This window comes from Camponotus vicinus, unplaced genomic scaffold, assembly GCF_025532165.1.
Source record: "Camponotus vicinus isolate PSW18456_S1 unplaced genomic scaffold, iyCamVici1.0 SCAF_2, whole genome shotgun sequence".
NCBI lineage: Eukaryota > Metazoa > Arthropoda > Insecta > Hymenoptera > Formicidae > Camponotus > Camponotus vicinus.
In genome coordinates, this window is record NW_028141956.1 from 3588102 (window position 1) to 3613270 (window position 25169).

Genomic DNA, 25169 nt, shown 5'->3' on the forward strand with positions numbered 1-25169 from the left:
GAATTTTACATATTATTATATTTTTACTCCCGACTGCTGCCAACCTACGGTTGGCAAAAAGACGGAGGGAGTATGCGTTTCACCGAGCTCGGATTGTTTGCAAGAAGTATTCTCGATAACTATAACGTAATTCGATACCATCTTTTACATATTAGTTTCTTTTTAACCAAGGAAGGTTTCTAGTATATAATTATCATTATTTATTCTATTAATAAAAAGCGGAAAAATAATATTATTCCGTCTATTCGTTTTCTCATTGGCTGCGAGTGAATCTAAGAAGCAAAATGATTCACCAATAAGATTCGTTCTAAGCATCCGTATAGGGAAATATAGTTGGAGACATCTCGAAGTAGTGGCGGCAATAATAATTGACATAACCCTACATGTCAAATTATTATTGTTGATAGGTGTCTAAAAAACTGAATAAGACAAGACGGTTGACGGCACGTTAAACAACTCAATAAAAAAAAAATTATTATTGTTGATTAATGATAATAAATTGTTGTGAAAAATTGTAGTTATTAAATTATTAAATAAAAAAAGTTTAAATCAGCATGGATAATATGGATATATCTGAAGCAAGTGTTCCTAAACAGGTAAGCTTTTCTCTCTTTCTATTATTAATAATAATTACTTTTATTTACAGCAAAGTCATAATAATAATATTTACAACAAAGTCATAATAATAAATAATATAATATAACATAATGAGAGAAAATAATCTTCTGCATAGCCATATAATTATGATTATATAATATTTCTACAATCATTCTTGGCTACGCAGCAAATATATAAACTTTTATGATTGCAGAAATACTATATAATTATAATTATGTGGCTACGCAGAAGATTCTTTCTCTTATTATGCTATATTATTGTTGTATTATTTATTATTATGACTACGCTCAAATAAATAAATTTTTTTACATAAATAATATAACATAATGTGAGAGTAAATAATCTTCCACGTATAATTATGATTATATGATATTTCTACAATCATTCTTGGCTATGCAACAAATATATAAACTTCTATGATTGCAGAAATACTATATAATCATAATTATGTGGCTATGCAGAAGATTCTTTCTCTCATTATGCTGTATTATTGTTGTATTATTTATTATTATGACTATACAAATATATAAATTACAAATATATACTACTATATTTAAATAATATACTTATATAAGATAATTGTGTACAATTGATATGTATTATATTTATAAATATGGATAATTTTCTAAATAACTATATTTATTACACATGAATTTATATATTTGTCTACATAATTATAATTATAGTTATACAGAAGTTTATATATTTGCTGCATAACCATAATTATTATATATTTAAATGTAAATATTATTATTATGATCTCTCTCTGTTTCTTTCTTTCTCTTTTTCTTTCTTTTGTGATACATTTATTAATTAAAAAGATTACAGAATATTTGGAAGATTACAGAAATACTTGGAAAAATGCAAAGCATATTAAAGTCGCGTAGTAAATAATGTAATTATTATTGTTTATAATGTAATTTTTATTGTTTATTATTATTATATTTTATGTTACATGTTAGATGATAATAATAATTAAAACTGTACATATGTATAGGATGAAGAAATATGAAGAAAAAAGAATAGCAGCGCATGATATATATTGGCTGCATAATTGCGCCGCACTCATAATGTGTGTAAAAATAAAAAAGTCTAATGATAAATAATAAATTAAAAAGTAGATATAAAATAGTAAAAAAGAACATAATAAGTAATAAAATAAAAAGTAAAAAGAAAAAAGTTTAATAAAAAACAACAAATAAAAATCTAAAATAAAAAATAATTAAATGAATAAAAAAAATAAAAAAAACGAAAAGTAAATAAAATAAAACAAAAATATTAAGTAATACAAAAATATCTCACAAATATTTAATATTTAATAATAAAAATATAAGCTTAGAAAAGTTTGAAATAATATCTATTTGTAAATATTAATACAATTAACTTCAAACTATTATTAAATACTACATTTAAAAAATTATACATATATATGAGAAGTAATTATTATTATTTCAATTTATTCTTATTTGAATTGACTCTTTTCACATATTTAGCATAATATATACAAGTCTTTAGAATTCGCAATGAATGATGCAACTATCTTGTCATTATAGTGCGTTATTTTATCAAGTTATCCTTGATACAAGTCTACGTATACAGTGACACCTATAAATACATGTCAGTATATATATTCGGACATTCAAATGATGCTCTCTTATTGTATATGCCCCACTCGACACGTTTCATTCGCTTAGATATGTTGAGCAAGCTGCAGATAGTCCTTCGCCTTCTTAGTATCGTTGCAATGATCGTTCCGATACAATCGAACAGGCAATCTTCATCGAAACGGTTTCGTAATCTGTACAGCGATGATGTGAATATATCGAATGTAACAAATGTCTTCAGAGCGAGTGTCGGACTTTTAAACTTTTTGGACCAGGGTCAATGTTATCTAAATAAGGAATTACCGGATATTACCCCTAAATTCGGAGATGTATACGATTTTGTGGTGATTGGTGCCGGTACGGCTGGTGCTACAGTAGCCGCGAGATTGAGTGAAATTTTTCAGGTCAAGGTATTATTGATCGAAGCTGGATCTAATGAGAATTTCATCATGGACATTCCGTTAACCACTCACTTTCTACAGCTAAGTAATGACGTTAATTGGAAGTATCGAACCAAGCCATCCAACAAATATTGTCTCGGTATGAACGACAACAGTTGTAACTGGCCGAATGGAAAAGTGATGGGCGGCAGCAGCGTGTTAAACTATATGATTGCTGCCAGAGGCGGCGCCGAGGATTACGATCGCTGGGCTAAAATGGGAAATGAAGGTTGGGCTTACAAAGACGTTCTCAAATACTTCAAGAAATTGGAAACAATCGATATTTCGGAATTGAAATCGGATACTATCTATCATGGAAATAAGGGACCATTGCACATCACTTACCCATCTTTTCATACAGTATTAGCAGAGGCTTTCTTAAAAGCTGGCAAAGAGTTAAAATATCCAATAGTAGATTACAACGGAAAGGATATAATAGGATTTTCATATTTGCAGACCACGATTAAAAACGGTATGCGCATGAGCAGTAATAGAGCATACCTATACCCTGTACATGGTCGCAAAAATCTTCACGTGACTCAAAAAAGCATGGTGAGAAAAGTATTAATAGATCGTCGTACAAATCGAACGATTGGTGTAGAGTTTACTAAATATGGTCGGATTATATCCGTGTTCGCAAGGAAAGAAGTAATATTATGCGCAGGTGCTATTGGATCGCCTCAATTACTAATGTTGTCCGGCATTGGACCGGCTAAACATCTCATCAAACTCGGTATAGATGTTGTTCGAAATGCGCCGGTCGGGGAAAATTTGATGGATCATGTGGCCTTTGGTGGACTGACATGGATAACGAATGAACCAATGACCATAAAAATGCATGACATATTCAATCCTATGCATCCATATATAGCGGATTTCTTAACAAAACAATCGGGACCAATTACAATTCCGGGTGCATGTGAGGCTCTTGGTTTCATCAATACTAAGCATCCAGAAAAACACAGCGGTTTACCGGATATAGAATTATTGTTTATCGGTGGTGGTTTCAAAGGAGATCTTCTTCTTCCGATTGTAATGGATTTGAATCCCGAAATGCTTCAAATATGGAATAAATATCTCTATAAACATGGCTGGACGATAATGCCAATGCTGTTGAAACCAAAGAGTCGTGGACGGATAAGATTATTGGCTAATGATGTTAATGTTAAACCTGAGATTGTGCCAAATTACTTCGATGATGTGGAGGATATCAAGACGATGATTGCTGGTATTAAGGTTGCGATAAAAATCAGTCAAACGAAGGCGATGCAGATGTTTGATTCGCAATTGTCTAATGATACTCTTCCCGAATGTGAAGATTACACTTATGATTCCTTTGCTTATTGGGAATGTGCAATCAGAACGATTTCTTGTACTGTCTATCATTACTCCGGTACTTGTAAGATGGGGCCGAGAGAGGACCCAACTGCTGTCGTCGATCCTAAATTAAAGGTATTTGAAGGACACGATAAGATATTTATAAAGTACAGTATATATTATAATCTACAATGTTTATATATAAATTTATGAATTTACACAATTTTGTAAGCTAATATTTTGCATAGGTAATCGGTGTTCAAGGATTGAGAGTAGCAGATGCATCTATCATGCCTGAAATTATAGCGGGGCATACAAACATACCTATTTATATGATTGCCGAAAAACTAGCAGATATGGTTAAAGAAGAATGGGGATACTTGAAGAAGTCACAATCGTGATATATTTCACAAAATAGTTATACTAATTTTCACGTGTAATATTTTATAAACAATCAAAGTTATAAACAAAATGCTCAATCAAAACAAAGTTAAGCAAACTCATTCGATTAATAACGAAAAGAATGATTCTAAAAAATATTAAAAAAGAAAACAAAGAAAAAAAACAAGTTCTATTTAAATTATTTCATTTAAGTTATTCAAGTTATTTCAAGTAATTTCTTCATATTGTATTTAAATTATTAAAACAATTATTTCATTATTATTTATAACATTTAAGTATGTTAGAGAAAACACAGAGAAAAATTAAGGTTAATAAAATTATAAAAATTAGATTAAAAAATTATTTTCAAAAAAATACATTTAAAGAGTCTTCATGTAGCATCAAATATTCATACATCAAAATATTTATTTATTATAAATACCAAAAATAGGAGAAAAAAATAGATACATATGAATATGAATATTTGTTTGTAAAATATTGTTTTAATAAGATAATAAAAATAATAAAAATTTTTATGAAAGAATAATATTCTAATTTTTACGCCAATTATCTTTGCTGTATTGTACTATATTATACTATATTATTATTTGTTATTATTTGTTATTAATATTGTACTATATTATTATTTGTTATTAATTTCATTAATTTACAAGTAGTGTAAATTAGAACACTATCTTCACAATCAAATATTCAATCTTCTTAATTTTCTCAAATTAACTTTAAATAATGCGTTATTACATATTAAAGTGTTTTATTTCTAGCAATGATAGAAGACGAAAAATAATAGATCAAATTTGCAAATATTTTAGATTTATATGTACATATAATTCAAAGTACAATACTTTTAAATATTATTTACTTTCTGATAGTTTTAATTTTTTATTTTTATTATTTTGAATCTGTAGAAGCTAATTTGTTTAAAGTCAAAACAGTTAAAAGAATATTTTTCTACCTTATCATATATTATAAACGCCAGTAAAAGTAGGGATATATGAGAGAAGGTCAAACGTGTCTTATTCGGTCAATGCGAGCGGCAGAATCCGTGGTAATGACATTGACGCATATTCTGTGAAGAGAACACTCACATTTCTCAGCCCAACGAATAATTGCTAGAAAACAATATTCGTGGACTAGAAAAATGTATGAGGTGCGAGTGGCTGGATCGGGAATCAAACCCGAATCAATCTTTCGCTTTCCAGGCAACTGCTCTAAATCACTGAGCTATTCAGACCTCACATCTAATGCTGCTTTTAACATAGCGATTCCTGAGTTCCTGATTCCTGAGCGATGTTCTCACTCGATGTATGCAATGCCGATTACCACGAAGGACGCCTACAAGGTCGCTTGCTGACCAAAGTTGCTAAACCACTTGCTATTTCTAACCAAAATATGTAGAATTTTTTTGATGTTATCTTGAAATACTGAATAAAATCAAGAGTATTTGTGTGCGTATTTCACAATATATGCATATATTAAAATTAGCAAGGTTTATGTTCTCCGATTAATACATATTCATCTAAAAATATGAAATGTCTTTATTAATTTATATATATTTTTGCAAATTCTAAGTGCTTGATATCATATTTTCCCAATAAAAGATTTTTTTCAAGATATTTGAGCATCAAAATTGTATTCATTTTATTTTATTTAAACTATTATATATGTATAAATGTAAATAATAATACATTTTGCTAAATTTGTTATATTTTTATAAAGAAGATTATGATATAACAAAAGTTTTTGATTTCTTCATGTTTTATTAAAAAATTCTTATTAATTAATTCTTTAAAAAATTTCAAATTTACAATTAAATTCATTTCAGACAAAATAGGTCAAGGAAATTATCGAAAAAAATATCGCTTTCTCTATTTTATTCTAATATTATTTTTATATCTTTTAAATTAAAATTGTAATAAGAAAGAGAAAAAAATAGTGTAATTTATATTTTCAGAATGTATGAAGTAAAATTTCACACATATATGTATATTAATGTATAATAATATATTATTAACTAATATAAATAATAATAATTCTGTATACAGGGTGATTCTGAATAAACGTTTGTCTTTAAAATATCAAATTCTTGAATGAATTCTAAAACAATTTTTCCTCTTGCAAAATTTTGCCCGGAGCTTAGTTTTTAAACTATAAAGAAAAATAGTTAACTACTTACGGAACGAATACAGGAGGTAGGCAGGGACGGCGCGATATAGGCGATTATGTGGGACACTCGCCGCGATCAGCTGATTACTATACGCGATGACTGTAACAATCAGTGTGTGTATGAGAATGTGTACGCACGCACGCACACACACACACACACACACACACACACACACACACACACACACAGATTGTTACAGTCATCGCGTATAGCAATCAGCTGATCGCGGCGAGCGCCCCACGTAATCGCCTATATCGCGCCGTCCCTGCCTACCTCTTGTACTCGTTCCGTAAGTAGTTTACTATTTTCCTTTATAGTTTAAAAACTAATCTCCGGGCAAAATTTTGCAACAGGAAAAATCGTCTTAGAATTCATTCAAGAATTTGATATTTTAAAGACAAACGTTTGTTCAGAATCACCCTGTATTCATAATATTTTTTACAATTATTTTAATCTGCGTGAAGTAATATTTTTTATTTAAACAATGCTTTAAACAGTTCTTTAGAGATAGTTACTTTCAAATTAATTTAAGGCGTTACTGAAATAATATAAATGATTACATACGTACATCACGATATGAATTTAAAGTAATTAAAGTGTTACTGAAATAATAGAGGAATAATTATACACAACAATATAATGAAATTGTTAATGCTTTTAATCTTATTTCTAATTTTTATGCAAGATTTTACAATAGCTTTGATAAATATAAAAATCTAAGAAAAATTTATAATAAAAAATTTATAATAAAATTTATAATTCTGCAATCCGCCGAATATAACAATCGAATTTTACTAATTTATAAACTTTTAAAAATTTATGGTAACGATTTTTCATTAATATTCTTGAGTCTTACAATTTTATAAAAATAATCGGGTGTACTTCCGAAAACCGATTACCTCCGATTTGAATGAAATTTTGTAGAAAGCTTCCTTTTAGCTTAAAATACAAGCCTGTAAAAGGAATTTTGGCGACTGCTACAAAAAAGTCATTTTTTTAAAAGCGAGGTTCCGCATGGATTTGTAACTTTCCACGCGAAGCAAGGGGGACGGAGTGGGTGCGGGAGGGGGACCGAAGGCCCCTCCTTGCACTCCTCCGTGTGTGTGTGTGTATTTGGCTTGTTGCGCGACCACCTTGACATATTTTGTCAAGGTCAAGACAATTTAACTGTCTTATTATACAGGGTGTCCCGAAAGTCGCGCTAGGTGTGTTCGGCGTATATACATACATGTGTGTATGTATGCGCGGATGTCTTTAAATTTATCGCGGCGTCTCGCGACTGCTCTTGTAAAATATAGAATTAATAATAATTACAATGTAACAAAGTAATTTGTTAGTATTATTTAATTCTAAAATCTTAAGCCTTTGTAAATCATATTACGCTAAATATGTGAAAAGAGTCAATTCAAATAAGAATAAATTGAAATAATAATAATTACTTCTCATATATACGTATAATTTTTTAAATGTAGTATTTAATAATAGTTTGAAGTTAATTATATTAATATTTACAAATAGATATTATTTCAAACTTTTCTAAGCTTATATTTTTATTATTAAATATTAAATATTTGTGAGATATTTTTTTTATTACTTAATATTTTTGTTTTATTTTATTTACTTTTCGTTTTTTTTTTATTTTTTTTATTCATTTAATTATTTTTTATTTTAGATTTTTATTTGTTGTTTTTTATTAAACTTTTTTCTTTTTACTTTTCATTTTATTACTTATTATGTTCTTTTTTACTATTTTATATCTACTTTTTAATTTATTATTTATCATTACTTTTTTTTATTTTTACTTTTTTTTACATATTATATGAAAGAAATATATATATATATATATAGTTGGCAATAATTTCTTTTTAAAGCTCACATTTCGATGCTGAATCCATATAATCGCGTATAATGATGACTTTGCCGAAAACAAACGTTATTAATTCTATTTCAGGCAGCTTGCACTTTCATCACTCGCATACATAGAACATATATGTATATATGCTCGCGTGTGTGTGCGAGCGAAATAAATTCATACATTCCGCTACATCATGAAGACGCGCGAAAAGTAGAGCCCTTAACACGCACGTGTACAGGATATTCACCGTGATCTTTCCTTTATGAGTTTAAATGAAAGGTGAACTAGGGTCAGAAAAATTCAACTTTTTTCAGAAAATCCATGCCAATGGTAAAAACCGGTATTTTTCAGAAAAAAAACTGGCAAAAAAACTGGTCTTTCCTATTAAAAATATTAAACTAAATAGAAAACCTTTTCATCAATATTCATCAATTAAGAGAGTGTTTTCTAATTTAAGCTACAACCATTATAAAATCCAGATTAGAAATCGACATAGCAAATAAATTAGTTTTTTTGTTAGAAAATGTTGAAAGATAAACGAGAATTACAGATTTATACTGATAAAAATTTTTAATTCTATTACTATTACATCTCTTTTATATATTAAACTGAAAGTTTATATAAAATTTAGTAACATTTGTATCTTCATAATTTTTATTTAAAAAAATTCACATGTTAAAAAGATATTATTATTATATCAATATCACACATACACATCACATTTTATATTATATTAATATATATTAATTAATATATATATTATGATATCTATTATAATAATATAAAGTTATATTAATATATTATAATATCCTTTTAAACTATAATGATCAATATCATTTATTAACCCTTAATTACGGCTAGCATCAATAGACGACGAAATAAATATATACCCGTAGTTAAAAAGTCGAGGGGCAAACCGCTGAGGGCATTGCGGTGTACAGATTTGAGGCATTGGTAGACTTGGGCATTGTTTGGGAATTACTGGCGTTTCTTGGGCATTAGTGGGCATTGCTTGGGCATTACTGAGCATTGCTTGGACATTACTGGGCATTGCTTGGGCATTGCTGGGCATTACTTGGGCATTATTAGGTTTTATTGAAGTATTAATGCGTATTATGGACGTTATTAAAGTAATATTAAGTCTTTTTTTCCAAATAATAATTTTATGTCACAATTACAACACTCAATAAAACGTGTTTTTAAATTTTAGGTAAATTGTATAAATATCTTATGATGTTATCCGTTGAGTATTCCGGCCGGTTCAGCACTGCTGTCACTACTATTGTTCTCGTTTTGTTACGTCATCATCGAAATTTGGATATAAGGGTGTCCCATTTTAAATAATACGCTCAAATATCTCCGAAACGGTGCGTTAAATAAAAAAATGTTTCAAACAAAAGTTGTATGGCTTGAAGGGGGCCATCAAATGGTGTCATTAATTTGACCTTAAATAGTTACTTGAAGGTCACGTGAAGGTCACCCTCAATTTTTTAAATGGAACCCCCTATTTTTTATTGCATATTCTTGTAACTTATCTCGAGGGCTTTCCAAAACACTATAATAAAATATTTTTCCCTCAAGTACTTTTTGAGTTATAAGGCTTGAAATCATTTCTTAATTTTACATAAACCGTAAAATATCTTGTAAAATATTCATTTTTCGATTATCTTACCTTAATATTTTTATGTACAAAATAATGAGAGGAATCAATTGGTGTAAAGAAAACACATAGTTATTTTTAAGAAAAAATATGTAATTGTTAATTGTAAATTACATATTTTTTCTTCGAAACAACTATGTTTTTTCTTTACACCAATTGATTCCTCTCATTATTTTGTACATAAAAGTATGAAGGTAAGATAATCGAAAAATGAATATTTTACAAGATATTTTACGGTTTATGTAAAATTAAGAAATGATTTCAAGCCTCATAACTCGGAAAATACTTAATGAAAACTAACTTAATTATAGTGTTTTGGAAAGCTCTCGAGATAAGCTACAAGAATATGCAAAAGCATATAGGGTGTCCCATTTAAAAAGTTGGAGGTGACCTTCACATAACCTTGACAACGCTATTCGAGGTCATAATAATGTTGCTGTGTAATGCGCCACATAAAACCCTATAACTTTTGTATGAAACATTTTTTTTTTAAATGCGTATTTTTCGAAATATTAAAGGGTTTCCACACTTTTGGTAAACCTGTATATATCGCATACATATATTATAAATATACTTTTCCAGATTGCATAAATATATTTTTCCAGATCGCATAACAGATAACACAAACATAATAATTTTGATAAATTTTAATTGTAATAAATTTTGGTCTGTTACAAAAAATATTTTTCTATAGTTACAGGAGAGATTCTAGTCAAATCTTTAGAGAAAATCAATATCTTCCTATTTATTGGCACGAACATTTTTGATTCCTATCAACTGATAGATGGGTCGTTTGCGACGTCATCATGCGTAAGAAGATCGTATCTCGGGCCAAAATCTCTTTACGTTTCAGATTTTCTGATTGAAATCTGGAATCGGTTAAAAGAACCTCGCCGGGATACGTCGATTCCTGATCGCGATCCGTGAAAGCATCTCCCACTCATCTGATTCGAACGACCAAATTATATTCAGATAATTTGACTCCCTGCAAATCCCCAGCCGTGCGGCCGCGTACGAAAAGATCCTGACGCGTAGGACCTAGGGCGTCCTAGGATTCGAAGGAGACGAATCTTACCGAAGGGTTTTACTTCGGCGCCGTCGATTTCGTAAGCGCTCCCGAAGTCCTCGCGGTAGAAGGCGATCAGAATTCTGAATCCGGTAAAATCAGCGAGGCGAAAACGCTCGATACGAGAAGTTCGAGCTCCCGGCTCGCGAGAAGTGTGAGAGTAGAAATGGCCGGCGGAGAAAAGTGGAAAAATAGCGGACGTTTGCGCGAGAGGAAATAAGAGTGTTTTCAAGAAAGAGGGAAAGAAGAGAGAAGGAAAGAGGGAGAAGGGGAATCTAACAATCGAACACACAATCGTTGTACTTCTCGTTCTAGGTTGTTCCGGCGTTGCTCTTGGCTAACGTTAAGTTTCTTGATGGCCATTATTTTTCATTGTCAAGCCGCTGCATCGCAAGAATACGTAAATCGAAAAAAAAAAAATCAAAGAACTCGCATTGTCATCGCTGAACATTTGATTCCAATACAAAACGCAATTATTCGGCAGGCGAACCGTTTGATCGTTCCGATTAATACTATATGGCTTTTCATACACCGCTTTGTCCTGTTTTGCTCAGGTCTCACTTTTCTGATCGCCTTTGTGCGCGAATGGGAATCGTTCAACTATTAAAGCGAGAAATTATTTTCGATTTTTCGTTCAGATTCCGATAATTGGAGTCTGGAACACGAATAGTTCTATAATTCTATTTTAGTTTTTTTCATCGTTACTTTTCTCCTCAGTCAAGTTCGTTTAAACTGTGTACAAATATTTTTAATGACAATATTTTTAACCGACAATATTTTTAAAACTAATTTGCAAGGTGCATGCTAAAAAAATTGTTTTTCTGAGTAAGGGAAGGTTAAAAGCGATTGTTAAAAATATTATTTTTAATGGCTACGTTCTCATTAATATTATATAATTAAGAGTGCATTTTTCAAATGAATATTAAGCATGTTCGCACAATCTAGTTTCTCATTCATATGCACTTTTGCTGTCAGTAACGTCATATATCCAAAAATATTCTACTTCATATACTCTTCAGCATCAAGCCAAGGAAAACTTGAGAAGTTGAGTTTACGAGATATCGAAATCTACAACGTTAATTCCACTCGAGAATCTTTCGTCAATCTAAAGAAATTCGCGACTTTCCGCGTCGAGTACGACAATTTCAAGTTGTATCATCCTACAAACATCCTCGTTAGAGAGTGTGAGTCCTCGGGCGGGGTTCCTTAACTCAGCAGTCGCAGACGCGCGCAAAACTTGAGAGTCAGATATATTCTTCGGCTGCGAGTGGCGCGATACTCGTCATTATCACGTACGTCGAAATTGTCGTAACACGCAGCGAGAACACGGGATAAACTGCTCGTTCTGAAAGGAGCCTTCCTCGCGATGCGACTCGATGGGCGCTTTACCACTTTTGTTGCGCCCGTCAAAATTCCCCGAGTTCCGTTAACTCCAAGGACTTGTTCTTTGTGCAAGTAGGAGTGAAACGAGCTTTATTCCTCTGTCGCACGACTTTTATTGCCTACGTGATCCCGGAAGCTCGAGAATAAATGATGAACGTACGAGTTTCTCGGTCGAGGAGCTCCTACGTTCGAGGAGATTCCTGTCGAAGTTACAGCAACGGCAAAAATGAACCCGTAGGAAATCAGGTCGGTTAGAAAACCTAGTATTGTTTGATACAGCTCTCTTTTACTCTATACTTTTTCTAATGATGCTGTTATTAAACTGTGTCAAGTATCGAATAATATATTCGATTCAATTTCGAAGACGTTAATGTAATTATTAATTACTTCTGTATATTTTTTTATTATATTTTTTTTATATTATATTATTATATTTTTTTTATATTATATTATATTATTATATTATATTATTATTTTATATTATATTATATTTATTTTTTTTTCCGCATATTTCAATAAAATTTTTGCTCTAATATAGGTAATATTAAGAGATGATTAAATACATGAAGCTGTGTGATAAAAACGACACTAATTCTTCTACTATTCGACAACGTTAACTTGTATGGTACATGCGGCATTTTACGTTATCGCGAGAAAGAAATGACTATATACGCGGTGCAATGGGGTTTCCATGGCCGAATGCATGTTTGCCACGCGTTACGATCCATAGAAATTTTTGTGAACATTACGGCGACGTTCCATCATAATACGCTTGTATGGCCCGGAAAGAACGTAAAGACGCGTATCGCGAAAGCGAATGGGCAATCGATTACCATAATACAGTGATTCCGGTGCATTCGACGGGAACTCCGGTGTATATCGATGAACGGGCCGTCGATCTATATAAAGAATCGATTGAATTAATGTATACGATATACGGATCGCAATTTCGCTGTTGTTTCGCCCGAGCTTCGGCCATTTTGCTCCATCTCGAAAAATCATTGAAATAAGCGAAAGAGCGTATTATTAAAAAATAACCGCGTAAACGTGCAATTTTTTAATCCTCCTTCCCTCGTTTTATCGTCCTCGCGATGCAATCACGACAAATGATAAATTCGTAAATGCTCTTTTAACAGTATCTGTTTAATCCGCATCGATTTCTGCTTAGCAGAAAATTTCGAAGTGAAAATCCAACAATATTAAATAAACATATCGCAGTGCAATAGGCGGAATTAAAATTCAATTTATCCGTCGACACTCATTCGAAGCCAGCGGGCGACATGATAATCGTAGCGGAATTCTCGTTCTGCGACTCGTGCTCTTTCTCTCACTCCATTTCTCTCTCTTTCACGCACACATAATCTGGCGATAACCCTGCTATAAATTGAGACAGATAGATCTGAAGGCGCGTATCGAAGAACCGAATGGGCGATAGATTATCATAATACGGCGATTCTGGTGCATTCCGTGGCGCGCCCCGACTGCGTAAAACGCGAATTCATGCGCGGCCAAGCGCGATTTAAGCCGTCACGGTATTTACGTCCGCTTATTTGTACCGATAATTCGCCTCTGCGCGTTTCCAGCTTGGTTATTCCGCATGTGATCGCCGTCGCGTACAAGTTAACGGCGATTAAATGATAAGCAGAATATAAGACTAGCACGATTCGCGAAACAATGGAACGATTTTTTATTTGTGGAAATTTCTATTTAAGGTTCAACAATATAATTCTCTCGTGTACGCGCAAAATTGGAGAAACACGCTCAGCAAATAAAACTTTGCAGCTATCAGTTATCAGTTATCAGTTTTCTATATCATTTTTAATAATATTAGTTGTACAAATAATAGAATGTAAAGTTATCTGATTTTATCATCGTGGTATATCAAATTCCTCTCAGTATAAAAATTTGCGCAAATTTAAAAGTCCATATTCTACTGGATAAAATCTGTTATTTATATAAATTATGTTTCTCCTATATCGGTTTTATTTTTAACTGCAACGTAAAGTAAATATCAATTGAAAAGTAATTTTTAAATATTAAACTCATAAAGAGAGTATTAAAATTCATTTCTATGTATATATTAAAATTAAACTGATTTAAGAAGAAATAAGAAATTAATTAATTTCTTTAAGAAGAAATAAAAAATTAATTAAATGCTATCTAATTTTAATTAAAATTTATTGGAATAATATATATGTAGCATTTTACTACAATTAAAAATTCATGTTGCATTGAGATAAGGAAATTAATTATTCTAATAATTATACATAAATTTTCATACTGAAGATTTACGTATCGGACATTATGTATGTTTTCCCATAGGTATCATTACACGCGTAAAGTACGAGCTCGTGAATAGCAGATGTCCTCCGGTATGTTACACGCGCAGTAGCCGAAGACATTTCTCATTGTCACGCGGATGTTCTCGGACCATCGAATCCGAGGGTCGCTTTACTGTTTTCGCAGCTCTTGCTTCCCCTTTTGCATCCTATCGCCATTTCGTATGATTTTCGTTTTATTCTAGATGGATTGTATTATTCGAGCAAATCAATTTTCATATCGTATCCATGAATAATATTTATCATTGTCCTGTCGTATTTTTCAGCCCATAACGTTATAATGATTGATAGAAAATAGATAATGCTTTTCATAATTAGAATACACACGCTTTAAGATTATGTGACAAGACGACATGATTAAATATCTAAATAGATTCAGATTGAAAAATAAATATCTAAATCAGATTGAAAAATAATTTCAGAGAATAAGGAAATAACAATTCGAATTTTTAGTATAATTTTACGTTTAATTGTTCAATTCTAACATTGAAATACAAAGAGAAAGCATTTACCCATTCACATATATAATATATATCATCAAATATATCAGAATTTTCTAAGTATGTCACAAGTTACAGGAACATTTCAAAATAGTACCGCAGGAAAAACTGAGAAAAATAGCAAAGAGCATTTTTGTGGAATACGGATGCGAAACGCATGAAATGTTATGAAATTTTCGACGGTTTCCGTATTTTATCTGACCCGATTTCCGCTGGGGAATCGGTGCAGAGGAACCAGGCAGCAAATGCAATTCTTAACGTAATGCGGAAGTCGTGTGGCGGTAAAGTTGAAGCGTACGACTTCCGGCATGGCTTCCTTGACAATGAAGTTGTCGATCTAATACGGCAGTTAGCGGAAAAATATTTTTAAATTCTTTTTCTCATTGATATTAAATTCAAAATTTTCTATCGTTACATTCTATTATTTACATTAGTTCCTAAAATCGGTCTATTTAGAATTTAAAAGAGATCACCTATTTCATACATCCTCAATTCTTTTAAATCTTTAATCTTCTAAATTATTAATTCGTTTTTTGTTGCAATTTAACATAAAAGATACAGATATTAATTTATTAGAAAAATAAACATTTCTAATCTCAATCCGTGTGCAAATGATTTTCTAAGATAATGGAAACAGCTCTTAAATTAAACTATTCATACAATCAAAAACGTAAGAAAAATTCTCTTAATGGTACGCTTACCACTAAAGAGAGTTCTCCATTTTATAAAGACTTAATTTATACGAGAAAGGCAAACTCGATGATGTCTGTTCCCAAAAACATTCTCAATAAACAGCCTTCTTTTACTAAAGAATTCCTCAGCTGCGCATTTTCTCCTTCGAACTCGGCTCTTGGAACATTCGAGCAGAAATGGCGTAATAAATCACCGGATTCTTTCCAATAACTGCCTGCACATCGATAAGAAACGGAATAAAATTCAGAAAACTCAGGGCTAAAATTAAATTATATATATATCTTGCGTAAATAATAATAAATTTTTAATAAATTTTTTTTGGATAACTTTTCCTCGATGACTAATAATTCGATACTCGATACTCGTTCTCGCGTAAACATTTGATATCGTTTACTTTTTCATGACTTCGTTGCCGATATGAGAAAGATCAAATGTTATAATTAATCTCAATAATTAATATAATTATTGTATGCGGAATCAAATTCATCATAATAAAGAGGAAAAGGCAGGAAATCTCACGTTCAGTTATTTGATACTTTAATTAAAATCGAGAAATTGAAATATTTCTGAATTAAAAATATTCTTTGTGTTTTTCTCTCTCCCGCTATTAAATTAGCGACATCGTTTTCAGAAAATATGACATCATTTGTGAATTAGGTAATGCTTCAATCAAATCGCTTTTGTTTGAAAAAAAATAATGACAACGCAATGGTGAAATGGAAGAATGGTTCATGGATCTTCTCGACAATCGCGGTCTCCAATTATGTCATTCTTGTGCTCACTTCTCGCTAAATTCTGACGTTTCATCTGTCATATTCGCGAATAGTTCTCTTTCGAATGGAAATCTCGTGCGGAAATCGCTTATTGATTTATGCAAATCCTTTGAAAAACAAAATTTCGAAATGCGAAATGCAAATTGTTGTAAACGAGAAGAAAACGTAAACAATACGTTGCAATTTCCTGACTTGATAGAAAAATAGAAGAAAATGAAAAAATCCGATATTTCTATCTGATATAAATAATACTAAAATTGCATTTTTTTATATATATACAACATACAAATGTTTATTATACATGCAAATGTAATGTGTGTGCACAGTAGTGTGTTTATTATATGAATTTTACTATCGCATGTTGGATAGAAAATTAAATACGTTCTGTTGCTTCAAAATAAGAGAGAAAATATTGCTATTTTACGGTTAACAATTATTATTTTTATATATAAGAAATTGTATCATAATTTGTACTTGTATTATATTTGCATTTTACTAATTACGTTAACAAATTTACGGATCAGAAAAAAAATATGTATAATAGTTGCATTAGCTTATTAGGTATATCCTAATTATACTATGTGCAACACAGTTATTCCAATCGTAGCCCAATTATGGACAGTAACAGCAAACATTTGCACTTAATGGAAAACACGGTCCTCCCCTTTTAATCAACGAGATTACATAGAGTTCACAGAGTTCAGAAATTACATCGGCGAAGTTTTATCTATAAATTCGGTCCTTATACCTGCTCTGCTTATTAAATCAACTTCATCACGAATGACTTCGTTGAATCACGATCTTGGCTCCTGAGTTATTAATCTTTATATGAAAGAAGAGACTGCAATATCCAAAATGAGAATCATAGCTGAAAGCTACTTTTATAAAAGCGGTACTTAACTTATTTGAAGAAAATATATAAGAAAGAGAGGAGAGAGAAAGAGAGAAATTACAATTTACATCCCTCATCTTTATAATATCGCATTCTCTGTTCTCATAAATAGTGTCTAGTCTTTCACAACATTAACGATCTTGATATGCAAAAGCAACTTGAATGAAAATAATTTTCCGAATACAAGGTACTCGCTCTTCAGTTATTATTCAAAGTAATTCTCAATTCATTATTATAATAAAAGTGTTAAACTTGCAAAAGTATAATTAAACAATTTAAAATAATTTAAAATTTATCACATTATCAGGAAACCTATTGCCCTTTCGCTGAAACGCATCTCTCTCACGAGATAAAAAATATGACAATTTTCCATTTCGACATCGTCGACGAAAATTGCGATTTCCTTGCTCGGGAAAATGCCTTCCGCCTGATTTCGCGAGGAAATGTGAGTAGCACGGCGCATAACGCGCGCAAGACGAATCCGCGCATTGGGAGATTGAATTCCTTGCGGAATAAGTAATCCCGAGGGCGAACAAAGAGAAAGTCCGGAAGCGAGGAAACGGTAAAGCGGGGACAGTCATCTCATAAGCATCGTTTGTCGTCGCGGCGTTCGCCTCGAAATCACGCAGACAAATTCGCACGAGTTCTCGTACTCCGTTCGAGCTCGCTGCGCTATCAAAAGCATTACGTTGTATATTAAATCGAGCATTACGGCGAATGTCGCGAGAACAGAATTTTGCGAGATAAGCGAGCGCGCGCGCGCACATTTGCGTGAGTTTTGAGGAGTTAAATTGCTCGGAAAATGAGTAATCTTGCGAATAATGGAGAATGCCGGAAGTGGGAGAGGAGGGAAGAACGCCGGGTAACGTAAACATTGTGCTGACTCGAGTTTAATCAGAAGGAGCCAAATGAGCCTCGGGTCAGCCCTCAGCAACCGGGCAACAGGGTTTCATCCCTCTCTCTTCCCTCGTAGGAATAAGGAACGATCCCATGGATACTGTTCCCTGCTGATTCGTATCTGTCCGGGCCAGATCGAAGAAGGGCTGAATAGCGGAGAAGAGAAAAGGCATCCACCTACTTGGAAACTTTGGGAATTGCAGTCGACCTACTTAACTTTCATCTTAATTAATAAGAAAAGAAATAGTACGACTTTTTCTCATCCGAGATATTCAAATCGGTCATTGTTGTAGATATGTACGTAAATTCATATATATATATATAACGACAATTAAAGAAAATACTAAAAAAACTGCCATAAAAGTTTAGAAAAGCTTAATGCGCGACATGAAAAACAGCGAATGAAGCAGCGAATTGTATATTATATATCTTATAAAACTCCTCCACTTTTCCCGATTTAATAAGGACATAGATAATTATCTTAAATGTAAGAAAATTAAATTATAATTAGAAATATACAATTCAGGACAATTTTGTATTTTTTAAATTAAAACAATAATTGAAAATTCAATTGACAATTCGGTGCTTGATAAATATTGAAGACAATACATAATATTTTAATAATTTAATAAAACAAGTTCTTTTGAAAAAAGCTTCGTGTAACGTATTTTATAATCAGATCGCGTATATAATTCGGAAAAGTTTAAGATTGTAATTATATAATCCATTATGTTATAAATATCATTTTTTGGCTATCGAATAACATACTATTTAATATAATATATAAAAAGTAGATTTTATTTTCCTGTGATTTATATATAATATATTATTTTAATTTGCCGAATAAAAAATTACGTGTATTCAAGATAATTGAATAATAAATTTTTTCCCCGATAATATAAAGCTTATATAAAAAAATGAAAATGTAAATTTACAGTAGACTTAATGATATTGTTTTAATTACGATATATAAAATAATTAAGTTAAAATAAATTTTTCCAATATACGAGACACAACTGCGACAGAGAATATATGTAATCCAATTATTATAGATGAACTCGATGCCTAATTACACGTCGTAAATATCAACGTCGAACTTCCGCACAACTGATTTAAGCAAATGAATTCGCGGTATAGTGCGCGAACTCGTGGAAATTAGCATTTTGATGATTCCGGTTTTAAATGTCCATAATTGATTAATCACCGCTAATGCGAAGCGCCGGCGTGCGTGTCGTTATCCCTTTTCTATGTAAATTCCGCTGACAATAATACAGTAACAAGATCTGTTTATTCGACTGATTACGAGCGAAACAAAACAGCTCGCTGATTGGTGGTTTTCCCATGTTTTCCCGAGTAAAAAGCAAATCTCCTCAGCGTAATTGCGATCACAATTTACATCTATCGTTTGCATTCGCAATGTAACGAGAAGCTCGTCGATATTTTATATATTATGCGTTAAATCTCGTATATACGAGAATATAAAATAACACTATTGCGTCATAAAAGTCGCAATTTATGACTTTAGAAATTTCATTGCTAAATATATATGAGAAATATAATATGGTTAAATAATAAGAACGAAAAAAAACATACATAATACATATTCTTTCACACTCAAATATTTATTTATCACACAAATATATTAAAATTTCAACATTAAACTAAATAAACTAATCAATTGACAAAAAATCGCTCTATCCACATAATAACATTCAAGCATACAAATCGCAAAATACTCATATGTCATGTGTTAAGTCAGGTGATATAATTCCAACGCAACAATTCTCATCCCCCGCGCGAGCTTGCAACTTCGGTGAACATTCGCCGTGAGAATTATCCCCCGAATACAACGGCGAATCCTCCCTCGTCGGGACGTACGCAGTGCGAAATGCGAGTTTACGCTTCATAAATAAACCGGCAGATAAAGTCGAGAACGGAGAGAGCGCGTGTGTGTGCGCCTTCTTTAGTCGCCAACAATTCCTGAGTATTCATCTTCGAGGGTGCATCGCGACTCGTCTGGATCACGCGAGATTCTTCCCGCACGTTTCTCGATGAACCCGACGGAAACTTTTACCCTTAATCGTGCCGTATCTCGCGCGACTACCTTCACGAGCATGCAACAAATCGACTTTAAGGCGTACGCCATTATAAAATAGGCTCCGTGCTGTATCCGGCTTGCGTGCGATCCACGCAACCGCCTCATCTCTCTCTCTGTCTCTTTTTCTCCAACCTGATCTTTGTCTGTGACTTTTAAAATAGAGTGATTTAAGAGTACGTGGGAAAATTGAAATTTTCGCGCTTACCTGAAAAAGATTGTCACCGGAAAGTAATCGCGAATCTTAATAAAAATCGCGCGGGCGACGATCGCTCGAGAAAGAAACGGCGTTGAAGGGAGATTAAAAGATAAAGTAAAATGTTCCCTAGTTTTATCCACAAGTTATCTCTAATTTTTTAAAGTAGTTTTATCTCCACTCACGGTATTATATATAATTTTTAAATTTATGCTCACATCTTTGTGTTTACTATGTTAATTAAAATTCAGGGCACGAGTTTTATTCAAGTTGTTAAAATTAATAATAAAAAATTACGACGAATATGTAATATAATATAATGTAGAAAATAGAAGATTATCTTTTTTTATTTTTTCTCTCTCCTTCTCTAATTTTAAATAGAAAGAAAATAAAAACAGATTCTCACTGAAAATATAAGATCTCGCCAAGTTATTTATTTTACTTTTGACGCAAAATTTATAAATTTTTTTATATCTCAAGAATTCCAACTTAAAAAGCATCAAAAGGATTTTTATAACATTTTAATTTAAAAACGAAACAATCTTTTGCAATTGTAATTACTTTCCTCTCAGAATGTTCTATATAATACTAATAGATTAGATTTTTCTCTTATTCTTTTCTTCTCGTTTGCTTTCTCTCACAGCCTCTTTTTTATGAGTCGCCAGGACTGGAATTACGCTACAGCGGATGCATGCCTAAGGTGTGTATGCATTCTTTGATCCTGGTTTATGCGCGACGTCGGAAATAGGTGAATCTATATGCCGCTCTCGCGCTCTTGCAAGATATGCGGGGATTTTAATTTCACTCGAAAAAGAGAAGTAGTATACTTTAAACTGCACAAAAGGAGTCGGCTCTTTTCCGAGAGAAATTAGTTTTGTCGAGCTTTATCTCCGGCGGCGGCAGCAAGCTGCTGCTGCTGCTGCTGCTGCTTCTATTGCAGTTGCATCCGCGAACTGATATGAACACGCGCAGTAGTTCAAAATGGCGTGGGAAGGAAAATGCAGTTTGCCGTTGTGCGAAATGAATTCTGACTGAAATGGCGCTTATTTAAACGAGAATTAATGCATTGTTCGCGGTATTAATCGTCGGTAATATGCGATTTATTGTTAAATGATTCTCCGCAAAAACGTATCGCGGTAAAGCCGCTCCGTTACGTGGTGTCAAATTTAATTTTAATCTTTGGTCGCTCCTCGATCCGTGATTAATACATGCAATTTCCAGGCAACCTCTATTTTTGAAGCAGTTTCTCGCTCGACCAATTTATGCGGGCATTTTGTTAATAATCGATTCGAGGCGATTCTCTTTTGAAAGGCAAGCTCGATAAAGACATTTGCTCAATTTTTCCATAAACACTGCTGTATCTTTATAAAATTTGCATCATATAATTTGCAGTAAAATAAGTAACTGACAAACATTAAAAATGCACATCAATATTTAAAAATGCGTGACTCATCTCACGATCAGTTTAAAACTTGTTTTATTATTTTGTATCTTTAATAATAAAAATATCCCTGTCATGTTAGATTTTATTGTATTTCAATTTTGTTGTTTATATTTTACATTAACATACTATTAATTTTATGAGAGACGTAATACTGAGGAAGGGTATGCGCAGGAAAATGCAAGATATAATGCAGCGTTGCTCGCATACCATGCTTTTAAATAATGTTATTCAGACATGTTTTCTCAAGTTTTTCTCGGCCTATTTCCAGTAATTAAGGTTCAAAAGCTTTTCATTTTCAGGTCACGCCAAATATTTAAAAAAATTTAGCCATGCAAAAAATGTTATCCAAACATGGGTTTTTCCACTCCTTGTACTATTTGCTAAAATATTTAACCGTTTCATTCCCAAAGTTTCACACATTCTCAAGTTATATAAATATTACTTCAACATTTTTGTATGTTATTAGGATGATGTTTATCGAATTAAATATATGAGCTCGTCAATAACATTGAAGTATATTTCAATTTTCATTTTATTTCAATTCAACTTTTATTTTAATTTATTAATTTTACATCTTTTTTCCTATTTAATATTTTAATATGCTCCTTTTTATACAATTATCATTAAATTTTCTTATCTTAAGAAAATTTAATGATAATTGTATAAAAAGATGATTTATTTATTAGGTAACTTTTTATACATATTTAATCTCTTTTATTAGTTAATCTCTTTCTGCATAGATGATGTTATTTAATTCTAAAAATTTTCGATTAAAAAGTCGGCATGTGTAAAAATAAAATTTAAGTAAAAAAAACTCAGCTGCAATTTACCAAAAAAGTTCAAATCGAGAAAAAATTCATCTTGTTATATAAATATTTCAACGTTTATAGCAAAATTGCTGAAAATAATCTTGCAATTCTGTCTTACATTAACGAATGAGTAAGAAAAGAGCTATTTATGATATTAATCATCGAAAAACAAAAATCTTCGGGAAGACTCTGAAAGAATATAAGAAAGAAAAGATGAAAAAATAGAGTTGGCAGGAGACTACGAGTCATAAATCGCAAACCTCACTACACATTGAGATAGGAACGTAGTTTCCGACATGCTGGCCCTGCAAAATTTTAAGAACTTAATCAACCATATTTTACGAGGAACAGCTTGTTTCTCATTAAGGTTGATTACCGATGTCCGGTCTCGTCAATTTCAGCCGTTATCGCACACGCTAAATCGATCGACTCCAAAACGCATCATCATTGCATTTAAATTGTCAAATACATACTATGATCAAAATTAATTATGACCTCACCGAACAGATGTTGCAAACATTTAAAATACAATAATAGTTCCCAACGTCATCAATACACAGGTACAATAGATACAATAGATTGAATATTTGTTTTTTAATTTATGTATAGATATTGTGTGTGTAATTAAAATGCATAAATATCGGAAATAAATAAAAGACTAATAAATATTGTACACTTGAACTTTTTTGTATCATTTGAGAAGAGTGAAAGAGTCGATCCTCTTCCCCTATCAGAGTTATATAAATGTTAATCGTATAAATTAGTCATCTTTATAAAATTTTTCTCGCATTCTCACTTTTTTATTTATGAAAAATAATTTGTGAATTGTTTCTAACGGATTACTTTTTACGAATTGTCAAATTTTCGCATCTGACATACAATTAGATGCGATCAAAAGTTTTAACGTATTGTTCAAAATCTATCGACTCTTTTAGCCTCGTCTGCGCTTCCGCAAGAAAGAAACGGCACGAAAGTTAAGATTTACAGGCGGGATTTTGTCAGTTAGATTCAGACAGATCGTCAGAATTTCGAGATTTTGTTCTCGAGAGCACCGGAAGTGCTCGGTAGCGCAAGTAACGTGAGCAAAGTTTTCATGTAGCAACCAACGTCAGACAGCGGCGGCCTATTGTAATCGCCATTGATTTCGCGAGACGAAACTTCGAAGCTCTGCAACAATTCGTAAGTCCCATAGTCGGAAAGTTGAAAAGTCGAATGGTTCCGCCGTGCATTCGATTGCCGCTCCGGAATTGGGTTTACATAACTCCCTAGATTTCCGGCATGACGTCTAACCGTTGCAACTTTACCGGATCTTGATTCTTAAATAGAGTCGTTGTATACTCCCGCCAATATTCCGACGTCGCCATGTCGGTTGTGTTGATTTTTTTTCTCGAAAAATTGAGATCTTCTGGCGCGGATAAATAAGAACTTCTCGTCATGTTTAGCAGTTATGTCATAAAGTGCAAAAATCAGGCAAAGTAAAAATCTTTTATAAAGGAAAAACTAAATGTCAAACTTCCAATATCGTAAGCATTTCAAGAACATTTCGCTTTGTTACATATTTAGGTGGCTGTTTTATTAATTAAATTAAAGCTTGCAATTTCAAGAATTTCAGAAATCAATTTTATTCAAAGATTCTTAAAAAAAAAAACATATATAAGCCAGAAAGTTATTTAACCCATTCAGACCTGAATTTTTTCTGGTAATGTAAAAAATTATATATTATTATTATTATTATTATTATTATTTTATTATTATTTATTTTTTTTTTTATTATTATTATTTTTATTATTATTTAGTCCACCGAGAGATCGCAGGGAAACTAATTCTAAAAAATAACTATTTCACATGATTTTAAAGTTTTTGTGCATAATTATGTACATAGGGTCTGAATGGGTTAAGACATCTTATCAGGCATTTTTATTTAATCTTCTTTATATATTTCCAATAATTTTATACTATAAAAATATTATATTTTTTCTTAAAAGATATCTTCAATTTCTTTTGTAGTTCAAACAGCGTGCT

The 25169-nt window shown here is 31.7% G+C and overlaps 2 protein-coding genes across 2 annotated transcripts in view; one reads left to right on the plus strand and one right to left on the minus strand.

Annotated features, from left to right (window-relative positions):
• Window positions 1–25169, minus strand: part of LOC145967553 (synaptogenesis protein syg-1) — a 255027-nt gene that overhangs the window by 216569 nt on the left and 13289 nt on the right. The window lies entirely within an intron of this gene.
• On the plus strand, window positions 2304–4518 carry LOC145966352 (glucose dehydrogenase [FAD, quinone]-like). Its single transcript, XM_083090398.1, has 2 exons — window positions 2304–4114; window positions 4228–4518. The coding sequence occupies exons 1-2, from the start codon at window positions 2315–2317 to the stop codon at window positions 4378–4380; spliced, it is 1953 nt and encodes a 650-aa protein (XP_082946524.1). The 5' UTR covers window positions 2304–2314; the 3' UTR covers window positions 4381–4518.

Bases quoted from the DNA above. Each gene is read 5' to 3' on its own strand.
- LOC145966352 (XM_083090398.1), top strand. From the start codon at position 2,315: ATGTTGAGCAAGCTGCAGATAGTCCTTCGCCTTCTTAGTATCGTTGCA. The intron at 4,115-4,227 runs GTATTTGAAGGA...TATTTTGCATAG, and splicing joins TCGTCGATCCTAAATTAAAG to GTAATCGGTGTTCAAGGATT.